Source organism: Teleopsis dalmanni, chromosome 2, assembly GCF_002237135.1.
Source record: "Teleopsis dalmanni isolate 2A chromosome 2, ASM223713v2, whole genome shotgun sequence".
NCBI classification, from domain to species: domain Eukaryota; kingdom Metazoa; phylum Arthropoda; class Insecta; order Diptera; family Diopsidae; genus Teleopsis; species Teleopsis dalmanni.
The window spans coordinates 202208330-202221955 of NC_051847.1; the positions used below are offsets into that span (position 1 = coordinate 202208330).

General features: G+C 29.6%; 2 protein-coding genes across 4 annotated transcripts; one reads left to right on the forward strand and one right to left on the reverse strand.

Moving 5' to 3' along the window:
• The first annotated feature begins 1101 nt into the window (after positions 1-1101).
• On the forward strand, positions 1102-4860 carry LOC119682597 (dynein heavy chain 1, axonemal-like). Its single transcript, XM_038096076.1, has 2 exons — positions 1102-3707; positions 4217-4860. Exons 1-2 carry the CDS (start codon positions 1173-1175, stop codon positions 4856-4858), a joined length of 3177 nt encoding a protein of 1058 aa, XP_037952004.1. The 5' UTR covers positions 1102-1172; the 3' UTR covers positions 4859-4860.
• A 2288-nt stretch (positions 4861-7148) lies between these two features.
• Positions 7149-12694, reverse strand: LOC119684660. Of its 3 annotated transcripts, none has more exons than XM_038098741.1 (10): positions 12594-12694; positions 12398-12524; positions 11606-11749; positions 11379-11548; positions 11109-11315; positions 9676-10054; positions 9405-9615; positions 8895-9332; positions 8432-8814; positions 7149-7245 (listed from the first exon to the last, which is right to left on the reverse strand). In XM_038098741.1, the coding sequence occupies exons 1-10, from the start codon at positions 12594-12596 to the stop codon at positions 7160-7162; spliced, it is 2148 nt and encodes a 715-aa protein (XP_037954669.1). In that variant the 5' UTR covers positions 12597-12694; the 3' UTR covers positions 7149-7159. The 3 variants fall into 3 exon arrangements, with proteins under 3 accessions (XP_037954669.1, XP_037954670.1, XP_037954671.1); XM_038098742.1 differs by having other exon boundaries at positions 12398-12536; XM_038098743.1 differs by lacking the exons at positions 12398-12524; positions 12594-12694 and having other exon boundaries at positions 11379-11534; positions 11606-11682.
• Between the last annotated feature and the right edge of the window lie 932 nt (positions 12695-13626).

Genomic DNA, 13626 nt, shown 5'->3' on the forward strand with positions numbered 1-13626 from the left:
AGAATAGAGGAACTTAGTATTATTTAAGCGCTACTGATTTAGAATATACCTCGTCACCGTCAGCCGCCATCTTTATTGATTACACTTTTTCAGTTCTTTTTTCCAAAATTTAAAGACAATTTAAGTACAAAATTTTTTCTAAACACAATTATTTTTATATAGAACATTAAATTTTGTTTCAAAATAGTTATATAGTTATAAAAAAAAATAGTTATAAAAAATATTGTCAGAAGTTATAACACATATTTTCAAACCTGATATGGATATATCAATGGTAACTATTTTAAAAAATATATAATGTTCACATTTAATTTTTTAGGCAACGTCCCATAATATTTGCAGAAGACTGTAATAATTTTAGATATTTTTATAAAATCTGATTTTTATTATTTTTTGTACATAAATACATTATTCTTTCTATTATTCCGTTATTTTTGCTGATCGTTTTTAAAAGTGAGAGCACTTTTTCCTAAAAATCGCATATATTCCCGAGTACATAAGAAGTAACAATGAATAAATGTGTGTTTTAATTGAAAAATGGCACCAACTGTTTGGTGCAGGGATTAAAGTATGACTTCATTGAAACTTTGCCAGCTTGAGGAAAAATTCGGCTGAAAGAACTTTTCACTAGATAATAAGTTATTGATAATAAGAAAAAGGGACTATAAAAAAAAACTGTGACATTTTCAGAAAAATAAGGTTCTTCACTAAAAAGAACAACAAATTTCCAAAAAAAAAAATTCTTGGTACCATTCTATTTTTTAAACCTATTTAAGTACAAGAAGAAAGACAAAGCAAGATATCTAAATGATTTGGAACAGTTTTCAACCTATTTGGAAGTTCTTGAAGAAGTTTTCGTTTTGGCACCGTATATTTTAGTAAACATAGAAATAGGATCCTTGTTCCGTATGAATTTTTGGTTTCTAGGACTAAGGAATCATCTTGGACTTTAGAGGAGATCCCAAAAAAACATGTTTAACGGCGAATTTGGATTATTCCAATTATTATTTTAGTTTGCGTGTTGTACTAACAGAATTATTTCCTTGCAATTTTTCTAAATAAATGCTCTTAGTTTTCCTTGATCTACCTTTCAAAATTATCGTTGTTTTTTAATTTTAAACAAAAAGTAGTTTATTATCGTTAAGCAAAATTGACATCTAAAGAACCTCATTATGTCGATAGGGTTTTTATCCACACGCGCTCTTAACGATTATGGTCGTCATAGAAAAAAATGTTTGGAGCCGAGATCAATTCTTGGTTTTTGTAGCTTACATTCTGAAATAAGAATTAACAAAAATGCAGTAAATTTCGTTGAGTACAACATTAATGCTGGACAAAAGTGGTTTACGTTAACTGCTGAAGATGGTAACATATTTACATTTCCACTTAAGACGACACTGCCAAAAGTGCAATTGGCACGATTTGTGCCTCGAAAGCAGTTACCCAGAGATGTAGAGGAAGATCGTCGTAGACGCCTATATGCAACAATAAATTTAGAGGAAGAATTAAATAAGGTAGGCCTAGGAAGCAAAGATCTGCATCCAACAGAAGTTGAATTCTATGATTTAGATAAAGTAGAAGTCAATCACCATTTCCCATTAAGTTTTTTTGATAATTTTGAGTATGATGTGCATTCACCGGAAGCCTGGTTAAGTTTAGGTATGATCGGTGATAATCAGTATCCATTACCTGGGAAAGCTTATCTACCCTCTAAGGGAAATCCTAAAGCGTATGATTGGCAATATGTAGCAGTTTATAGCTATGAATCGGCAACACATCGTTGGCATGTCATTGCGCTACAAAGTGATTGCGAGTACGATGTACCAAAATGTCAGCTTATGTTTCTAGCAGAAAATCCGGCCATATTTGCTAAACGTTTGGTTGACGCAATTACGGATCGTGATAGAGGTGAAGCTGTCTATGATTTGCTAACTATGGTTGATAGTGCCGTACATTTAGCTGTTCAGGAAGAAACACTACGCTTTCCACAAAAATTTAACAAATTATTGCTTAGTAGACATCATGGCAGAAGAGCTTACTATGGATTAATCAATATGGAAGTAAAACAATTATTTGAATATGTAATGACCGCATTGGAATTTGGAAACTTTTTGAATTCAAAACCAAAAGATTTCTTACAGTATGACAAAAATCTTGTAAAAGTAGCACTACCTAGCCATCACGTCTCCATGCATAGTATAGAAGAATATTTAAATATGAAGGCGTTAAATATAAATATAAAACAATTAAGGTATAGTGTACTGAAGACCATGCTCACCTATATTCCAGCTTCGGTTGAAGCAACCGAAGGGGCTGTCGTAGAGTGTGAATTTATTAACACAATGTCTGTTTTTGTAACACATTATGCCAGACCGATAACATTACATGATTTTCTTATGAGCCAACATAAGAATAGTAACAATGTGGCAATTTATTTAAAAGAAAAATGGCCTTATCGTATTTCTGCAATTCTTGTAATGATATTTCGTGCTAATGGTAAGGGCTCGATGGATGTAACATTGCGTAGATGGGATATATTCGAGTTATTAAAAATATTCAAATATTTGATACAAACAAAGTTGAGAATGCAGGACACAATTCAAAGTTTGCTAGAACGTTCGATTATCAAATTTACAGAACTTTTAGTAAGCCCCTGTCTGCAATTTAAGGGTATGTCTCCGGATTACGAATGGCCACCAAATGACTTTATAAATACACCCTTTCCATATGAAAAACCTGTTTTTTACGTAACTATTGGTGTGTCACGTGAAACTGCTAAAGTTTTTTACTCAACACTTCCGGAAGAGTTCCAGCCATCAATTATGGATATATTCAAAGTTGCACTAAATAAAACTAATGCCATACATATGGTTGATCCAGATACAATGAGACACTTGCACTTTGCTCCAAATCTTTACATATTAACTGTTGAACTTATTGAAGACTTATATATTAAATGCAATGCGCAGATGGATGAAGCCTACGGTCTTGCCATTATACCATTGATAGCCTATTCCAAACTTTTCGAAAGATTTATAGAATTCTGCTGTTTGGATGTAGGTAAATATATGAAAGCGTATCAAGAGGCTGATAAAACATCTATAACCGTAAAAGCTGATATTCTCGAACATAAAAGGCAAAAGGAGGAAATACGACGTATATTACCAGCTTTTATTACGATTGGACCATTTTATATTAACGTTGAACAGTTAAAAACTCTTATGGTTAACAAACATATAGAAATAGTTAGAAAGATTTTTGAATTCTACGTACATCGCATGTTTGTAATAAATGAAGAGTTGCAAGAGCGTTGCAGGAGTACCTTTGAGAAAATAGCTGAACGACCTCGGAGTATAGAACATTTGCTGGAGATAAGAGATTTTGGTGAAAACATACCAACAGTTGTGGAAGGTCTGAGAAGTGATATACAGATAATGTGGCTGGAATATGATATGCTGGATGGATTTTTCTATTGTTTAAGTGATACACAATTTGCTATTAAATGGGATACGTTCGCTTGGCCGCATAAGATACTGCAACGGTTAGGATATTTGCGTGAGGAGCAAAAGTTGGATTTGGAAGAGTTCAAACGTGTACATAGTAGCGAATGTATACTATTAGAGGAACGACTGGAATCGTTAAATGATGAAATTCAACAATTTTCTCTGCAGTTTGATCCTAACAAAGCTGTTGAATCTACTGTTGAGGTAACGTTTGATTACTTACGTTAGCTAATGTTGGACGTACAATGCTGCATTACGAGCGAATATTGTTCATTCAATGTATCTTAAATACAGTACACATACTGTTGCCAGTAATGGAAGTTAAATAACTTGAACGTTTTAATATAATTGACCATAATTTTTAAAGAAATAGTTTTATGCGATACAATGTGATTTGGTTCGGTTGTAGTAGCATTGTGCGTGATATAACAAAACATAGTAAATAATTATTGCTAGAGATAGATGTTCGTACACTCATCATAATGCCTGAGCATGTTTTTTTTAAACAAATCCAAAATAATATAAAATATATAAGTTGATTGAGTAGTGCGAGGGTCTTTTGCAACTTGAATATTTTCGAACATTATAAGTTTCCAATCCAAATATTCGAATTTGAGCATACTCGAACGAACTGCCGAGTAACTTCATGACCATACATTTTGTAATACCATCTATATATAGAATAAAAATATAAACACTTTGTTCTCGTTTAGGTTAAAAAAATATGGAAAACAATATCAGATTTAGAAAAAATGGGTGATACCTTAAAATTTCGCCAGAAATTGTTTGAATTAGAAGATCTTTCATTGGAGTTTTTAGAAAGTATTATAAATAGTTTTATACCATATCGTGATTTATGGTTCGGAACAACAGACTTTTTAAAATTAGAAGAAGCAACAGTTGGAAATCCTCTTTCACAAGTAGAATTGGATGAAGTATGGAAGACTTTGGAGCAAATACGTCACAGTTTGAAGAAATCTTATAAAATTTTTAATGAAAAACCCGAACTACAACAAGTTGCCTTGTTTTATCTTGATAAGATTAAAGAATTTAAGCCAGTTTATGATTGTATATCTTGGTTGAAGAATGAAAATTGGTTATTATTGCATTGGTTGGAGTTGTCTCAATTGACTGGTGTTGATATAAAATATAATCCTAATCTTAATTTTCAAACATGTATACGAAAAGGTATCTTAGAAGTTTTAGATGTAGTCAAATCGATTTCGGATAGAGCTCAAGTTGATGCCGAAGAGTTAAGACGGCAGCAAGAAGAAGAAGAACGTTTAAAAGAAGAGGCGAGACTGGCTATAGAAATGAGAAAGGCTTTACGCAAATGTCGTCGTGATATTATGTAAAATGATATTTGAAAAAATTCTTTTTATGTGAAATATTATTAAAAAAGATTCTTTTGTTACAAATTTTTTATATTTACATAAAAATTTATAACATAAATTAAGTATTATATTTTTTATATATAATTTTTATTTATTTTTATACTTCAACTCTTTGGGATAGTAATAAATCATATTAAAACAACACTTTATTTTGTTTTTATTACTACTCGTATTAAAATAATATTAGTTTTGCAGTTTTGCATATATGTATGTATAGACAGCCTATGCCCAGTATAAAAGGTTGCTCGAAATCATAGACGTCGAGCAAGGCGTATTATTATTATATCTGTATATTATTTTTAATCGTAAAGTATGTACTTAAGAACAAAATTTGTACTAAAGATAGCGATAACGTCAATGCGAAATCAAATAACTTAGAATTAGATTACGTTCCCCTGGGAACGCAATGGAATGACGAAGAAGGTTGACATTGACGGTGCTAGATCGGAAGTAGATGTCGTCAAGATCACCTTTGCGAGGCATATTTTATTTCTAAGGCTTAGGAACAAAACGTCTCATGAGCTAAATTTTTAAACATACAATAAGTATACATACCTTACTATGAAAGAAATTAGGGAATTTCTCACTAAGGAAAAAACTAGCTGCCTATTTAAAGTTTAATCTGAAAACCACTTTATTAAAACCAATTTTCAATTACAGTTTTTAATACACTAAATCAAAAAGTGCAAAACTATTAGTTTTAAAACATAAATATTACAAATATTTATCAGAAAGGTATAAGTGCTGTATGAAGCACTATTTGCAACTCGAACTGTTGTTTGAAGCTCGAATTAATGATTTCATTTTATAATATCTGTGATTGGTTTTTGTTGTTTGTTTATTCTGTATAATCATATAATATTTTAATATCATAAGATTAGAGTATACACTACATAATTCTAAATATAACATGTATTTATTTATGCTTAGTGGTATCCTATATTTAATTGTTTAATAAATTTTCTAAACATTGAAAAAAAAAAACAGATTTTTTTGTCTATATTAATATTCAAGTTGTTTCTTTCAATTTTATTACACAGATTTTTTGTACAGATAACCGATTTTAGCAGTAGTGTATCAACAAAATTCCTTTTTCAATTATTATCGGGCATAATAGACTGGACGGTCGCAGTGACACATTCCTTAACAATAATAACAGATTATTGATAGATTTTGACCATTAAAATATCTTCGTAACCAAATAATAGAGTTTACTTCATTCCTTAGTCTTTTGTTTAGATTCACGATAAAGGTTGTAAACCTATATCACTTTGATATTTTTTAAAACGCTGTAGCTTTTACTGACAAACAAATTCAGTTATTTCAGTTATTTGTTAGCTAATGCAACTTACATTTCGAATATAACTCTTTGAAAACCAAATCTTGATATAAAATATGGCTCACATTAGACAATCTAACAAAATGTCTAGAGCACCTCTTTTGGTCAATTGATGATGTCCCTATATTATGATCTGTATTTTTATGACGAGTTTCGGAATTATTGCAGTTTATGGACGTTCTTCATGTGGATCAGTTCAAGGTTTGTACGATAACTTTAAAAGAAATCAAACTACTTAGAAATTATTGCTTTTAAGGGATGAGTACTTGCAAAGAAATTAATATGCAATGATCAAATTTTTGCTACAATCAAATCATATCAAATTTTTTGATATAAATAAAGACTGAATTCACAAATCAAAATGAAATATTGGTCTATGGACATATAAAAGATGAAATATTAGAATGGTATTAAAATTTTAGTTCTGCTACTGATATATACTAGTGTATATGGCACTACCTAAATTTACTGGACATTCTAGTAAATAGCAAATGACTATATATATTATAACATAATTGATAATAAAATCACCTGGTTTTGAATTTGAAAGTGCATATATATATATATATATATAAACATATAAATAATATATATAAATATATTGAATAAAATTAAAAAAAAATTTTAGATTAAAACAAAATTTAAAAGAAAAAAAAATAAATAACTTGTAACACAAAAAACTTTTATTAATCAATAAAGTTGTATTAAAATTATGTACAAACATATAATTAATTTTTAATTAAAATTTAAATTAATTTGCTTTTAAAAAAAATTTAATAATTTTTATATGACTTGATTTAATAGTTGAAAATTAAATCTTTTCTTGATTTTAATTTTGCAGTTATTAATGCTTGTCATATAAAAAGTTATTAAATTTAATTTAATCTAATTTAAAAATATATCCAATTATGAAAATATATTTTCTAATAAAACAATTTCATTTGCCCGGTGGCCGCGCAAGTATTAATTACTTTTAAAAAGTCTCTATAGTTGATTTCTTGATGAATGCCTGAAAATAAAAAAAAATATTATTTATCTGTTATCTTATGGGGTTTCAGTACATCAATTTTTTTTTAAATTATGTTGAATTATTTAAAAAAATTAAACGGAATAACTTTTATGTTGCATTTTTTTAATTTCGGGTGTTCTTATTTCGAATTCAACAAGATTCTCATTATCTACCATAGACCCACAGACTACCTTCGAGAGAGAGATTAACAGAAAAATCATTAAACAAATCTGACGAAGGGCTTGATAAATACTATGCAGAGACTGTAATATAGATTAGTAGAACAAATCATCAATATCAAGAAGTTAGGATAATACTATGGAACTACTGCAACATAAATTTTAAAGGTGAATAAATGCTCTACTGGATTTATTACGTTGATACAAGCATTTGTTACGCTAATCATTCTGGACATTTAGGCTACGGTATTTCGTTCTTTCTTTATCATGGATCGCTATGGATACTGTAACCTAACAATTGTAATTGTTAACGCAACTGACTAAAAAATTTAAAGTATGTGAGATTGTAGTATCACTGTTGCTTATTTTAACTCAAAGATTATACATATAAATATTTATATAGATTATATATGATAGTACTAAATTTCTAATGAGCTGTTATCATGGACACGATAGGAATTTATAAGGAGTTCACTTTAACGAAAATGCGTCAAAAAATTTAGAGAAACGATAATCGAAGCAAATTCAGTATAATGACTTTACCATTGCTTTAACGGGAGAAAGGTTGAAATTTGAATTTAAGACTTAAGACGATGATAGAGTCAGTTTCTATAGAAATTTGTGAGAGTCTATCCGGTCTTGCCATATTTATGATATTCGTTATAGACTGAACTGAAATTAAGTATGTATATTGAATTATGCTAAATATTTGTATTTGGGAATACAAAAGTAAATGATAAAAAGGGGAAAGCAGCTGAGGTTTAGACCAACTATCAAATATTAAATATTTCTATGCAACAGTGACCCTTGAAAATTATGATTTTTAGAAAATTGGAATTAGTTCCATATAAATATAGTATATGGTATATGTCAGTTCATAACTTTTTTTTCTTTTAAAAAATAATTTTTTTAATTTTCTGTTTTGACTTTCTTATCCATCTTCCTAAAGTTGAGTTTTTCTTTTTCTGTATTTGATAAATGTAGCTATAAAAAAAATACTGTTTTACCTTTATTCATTCCAAAGCACTTATAAAGGACTTCGAATTCTTGCTCATTTAATCCGACATGCATGTATCGAGTTGTTAGTGCACGTCGAAATTGATTTCTTGTTATTGTCCCACAATTTCTTCTATCAAAATCTTGAAAGAGTGAGCCTAAATTTGATATATTATCATGTTTTCGTGCCAGCTTTCTCAAAACTTCGGAACAAAGGGTGCGTTCATCATAATTAAGCCAACACTTTTGACAATCTTGGTTTGCAAAGTGTAAAAGTGGATAGGTTGTTGTTACCTTATCCCCAGCTACGGTTTCAATTACTACAGATACTTTATTAAGTACTTCTCCAAAATTCCGATATAATATAAAATTAGGATGACGGGGCGATTTAAATCTGTACATATTAGGAAATTACAATTAACTTACGTTGTAAAGTTTTACAGGATGTTAACAAACAAAAATGGGATAACTTACGTTTCACAAAGGATATCGAATTCATGAGGCGATAAGTTCACATTAACCCCACTTAGCGCTCTACGGAAATCGAGATCTAAAATTTCATTTCGGTTGTGTCTATCATAATCTCTTAAGATATCAATAATTGATATAAATCTTCTGAGAAGTTGTCGTTTGATTTTATATATAATTTCCATTATGCGTTCCCCATAATCTTCATCCGTTTGAAATTTTTCAGCTGGTAAATCACATTTTGCATGAAGTTGTCTAGGTTGAGGTAAGTTTGTGGCATGATCTTCTTCACAATCAACGTCTTCAAGGAATTGTACATAATTAAACCCTGTGGCGTCACCATAGCGATCGTATAAACCATTTAGTTCATCGTTTGAAAGATCAATATTCATTATTTTTAAAATTTTATTTAATTGATAACAGTTCACATGTCCGTGGTGAAGTCTAAACAAAATAAAAGCAATAAGAAAAAAATTATTTCGTTGACAGATGATGAAAGTATATCATTTTACTTACTTATCATAGCTTTGAAAGTAGGGTCGCATGTGAATGTGTCGATTTCGAATGAACACTTGAATTAGATTTACAGCGTTTTCACATTGTGAACGTGCCAAATTACTTGCTTTATCCCAATTGAGTGATCCTATACGTGGTCTATTTTTTATATGCTTTGCTGGGGTCGTAACTTCTGTTAATGGTGACTTATCCAGATTCTTTATAGTGAAAACTAAAGAATAATACATAAAAATAAATAGTATATAACTACATTAATAGTATATTTTCGTACCTTCGTCAATTTCATTTTCAAATTTCCGCCACATTATAAAATTTTTATTTCGTGGACATTCATAACGTTTACAAAGTGCTTTAATTTCATTATCGTTCAGTGAGTTCCTAAGTTGTATAGTCCCTAAAAAACGTTCAAATTGAGAAGCACTAATTTTACCCGATCGGTTGTAATCAAAAATCTCTAAGAATTCACGTACTCTTATGCTTTTCTGATAAACGTACTCTTGTATAAAGAATATTGTATCGCAAATGTTTCTATCCTTAGGATGATTACAAGGATTCGGAAAGACTTTGGAAGGAATGTGTGTATAATTCGATTTATTCATTTCTGTTAAATGCATATTTGCTAATTCAGAGGGAATATATTTATAGTTCAACTGAAAATAAATGATGGAATGATAATTTTATTGTAATAAGAGATTAAAAAGCTCTATATTGTATAGATAAAGTAAATAGTATTTTGAAAATTTCAACTGATTGTTGGAATATTTTTTGACTGGTTTCCAAATATAGTAGAGTATTGCGGTAAAACATATCAAATGCAACACGGTTCATACCTTAAAATAAAACTATTCTCGAAAAAATTGTACACAAATTCGACTATACTTGTTTGACGGCATAAATTAGGATCGGAAACGCTATAGTATGGCAATTAGAATAGGGACGTGCATGGTATGGATATTTAAACCGCATCAATTAATCAGTTTTTTGAAATGAGTAACAATTTATCAATCTGACTAATAGTGACTAATAGCAACAATGATGTCAGTCTGCACTTTTTCACGACCGACCAAAATTTAAACTTTATTGAACACTCATCTTATTTGTGCTACTATAAGGGTTTAAAGCATTAAAGATAGCACAAAGCAATTAAGTAACCCCTGAAGTTTTCAACAGAAAAATTATTAGTAGGTCTATTGGAATTATGTACGTGGACAACGACTCATTATGATGTGGTAGTGGAATAAAAGGAAAATACGATCATTAAATATTTAAGTCCTTTTTGGTTCTACATAGTCAATATTTCATCATCCAACTAAAGAAGGTATTCGAAACTAGTTGACTGCGGTAGGATTGTTAGAAAACAAAGATACAACAGAAGTTGAAGCTTACACAAATCCATAAAATATCTATATAAGACTCGCGATAAGCAAAGATTTAATATGTCATTAAGATCAGCGTTTGGATTTGGTTGAGCAACTAATTGTTCAGTATATATAGACTAAGATATCGCGAAGGATGACACAGAGAACGGAACGGAATAAATAATAATTAACAAAAGAAAGCTTAGAAGAATACCGACTAGAAATATGAGTTATCTGACTTGAATTAATAATAAAGTTGCTTTATTTATATTAAGTAAATTTTTTTTAATTTTGCTATATAAATATATAAATTACTTTCAGTGTTTAAATTACTTTTTATACATACCTCTTTTGGATCTGTTAAATCATTTTCTTTAATATATTTCGAAATGTTTTCTACATGCTTGATAAAAGCAACATAATTAACTAAATAGCCATCTCTCATGTAACGTTTAAGTATTAAAGTAACCTCTTCTTCCGATAGTTGTACTTTCAAGAAGTATAGTACACGCAAAAAATGAGATACAGTGATTGTCCCTTTATTTCTTGATATCTGTAAAATTATATCTATAAAAAAATTTTAAAAAGAAATCGGAGCCATTGTTTTAATACTTACAACAGAGTAGTCTTCAAAATATGGGGATAGTGGAAGCATGCATAAAGTTGAAACTTTTATAAGCGTGGCAAATATACGGTGACGTTCATGTAGTGGTAATGCATTTACATGAAAAGGATCATTCAATTCACAACCCGTTGAGAAATCCTTTTTGGCCTGATATAATTCAGCTTTAGTAGACATAAATATTATAATTAATTACTTGTATTATTTTTTCATCAACATACATGAATTATACACAGCTTTTGACATTTGTTGGTAAGCAACTCTTCCATCGCGCAATTTGAAATAATCACAAATTTCATTTATTTCAAAATCCGATATCCCCAAACGTCCTTTGAATTGCTCCATAATACCCAAAAATAGGGATTCTAATCCGTAAAAAAACATATAATGTAAGAGGTTTTAAGAGACTTAGTATTTATATATAACTAAAGACATAATACGTAATTGATTTCAAGTTAAGAAGCGAACATTATGCCTATGAATTCAGATCGTAGAGTGTTTCTTCTGTTCGGTTATTATGCCATGACCTTTTGCAATTAATTTGTTCTTTCCTGGAGCTTGCAATCAATGAAAAATAATAATTTCTTTATAAAGTAAAGAGGCAAATAAGACACATAAAAAACTTGCACCTGGTTTATTCAACAGTTTTTCTTACTTATAAAATATCAAACCATGATAAAAGGATTAAAAGGAAAGAAGGTACAGAAGGAATATTGTTGCGAACATGTGTGTTCTGTTATTATATTGATATAAATTTCTACGCGAATAGAGGGGTCTTTAAAATAAGAACTGTTAATAATAAGTTTATTAAGAAGTTAAGCTTTGTTCGGGAAATTGTCGGGTCTCTAAAATAAATTCAGGATAATGTAACTTAAAAAAGCTATTATTTAGGCACTTGAGTATTTTCTCTGGGAAAGTAATTAAATGAAAAATCTTTAAAAGACTAATGTGTTAAATATTTGAGTTATGTATGCAGTCTTCATAGAGTTGTAAGTATTTCTATACATATTTACCAGATATAAAGCCAATGTTTCTTGGATCATGTTTACGAAATTCTCCACATAAATTGATGCCATACTTCAAGTGGCCGTCTTGCAATTTTCTTAGTGCACGCCATACTTGATTTAGTGCACGTTCAGGCTAAAATAAAATCTGTATATAAATTATTATTTGGTTTTATTTATATACTATATATGCAAATATATTCACCATTGTTTTATTTTGAAATTTCAATAGCTTTCAAAAGATAAAAAACGAAAAATTTATACATATACTAAATTAACCAAAAGCGACAAAACGGTTAGTAATAAACTATAAAAGTATCAGATATAATTAATAACAAATTAAATCATTAAATAACTTTAAAATCTTGTGTTGCTGTGATATATTATATTGAGGTGCATTTTTTATGACCTAAACATCACTGTGTTCTTTGACTTAAAGAGACGAATTGGTTAATACGGTTTTTTGTGAATTTTTAAAAAAATCACTACTGAAAAGGGAATACTTTCTGTATTGAAAAGAATAAGAATAATACCATATATTTTGGAAGATTAGAAGACCGAAGAAGTCGAAAGAAAAAAATTTCTGTCTTTAACTTTATCTAGAATGTCAGGGCGTCACTTTAACGATGCTTCGATTTCTTAACTATAAACCAATTGCGTAGGATGGTATAGATGGTAGATACAAGAGACAGTCTGTTTCACTAAAAGACGCAGTTTATCTAGTCTGTTTATGTGAATCAGTTTTGATACTACAATTTTAAAGTAATATTAGTTGTGTAGAGAAACCTATTTGGGAACGAGAAATTTATTTGTTCCTTTAACAAAGTATGAATATCTTTAATTCCTTTTGTGATACCTAGCAGACACTTAAGTGAGAAATACCCAAAGCTGTTGTCGCTTGCCAACGAGTATTGAGTCTCGATAAACTAGAAGAATGACACATTTGTCTTTTTTCTTTACCTTCTCTGAGCTACATCAATTACAGCAGTCAGTAAAAAAGGCTCTTAATCGGTTGGTTATAAGAGAATGTCTCGTCACTATTGTATTTAGCATTGAGGAGCTAGATTAAACAGTTGTTATATTCTTTTGTGATAGTAAACGAGTATTGTCAGATATGTGACTTGATATTTGTGCTCCTTGAATTATCTTTTTCGTTACGTTTTGTGTCAGTATGTATAGTCTATTTAACAGAGACTACGATAATGCCCACACTTAAGATTGTGTATCACTTTTAACTA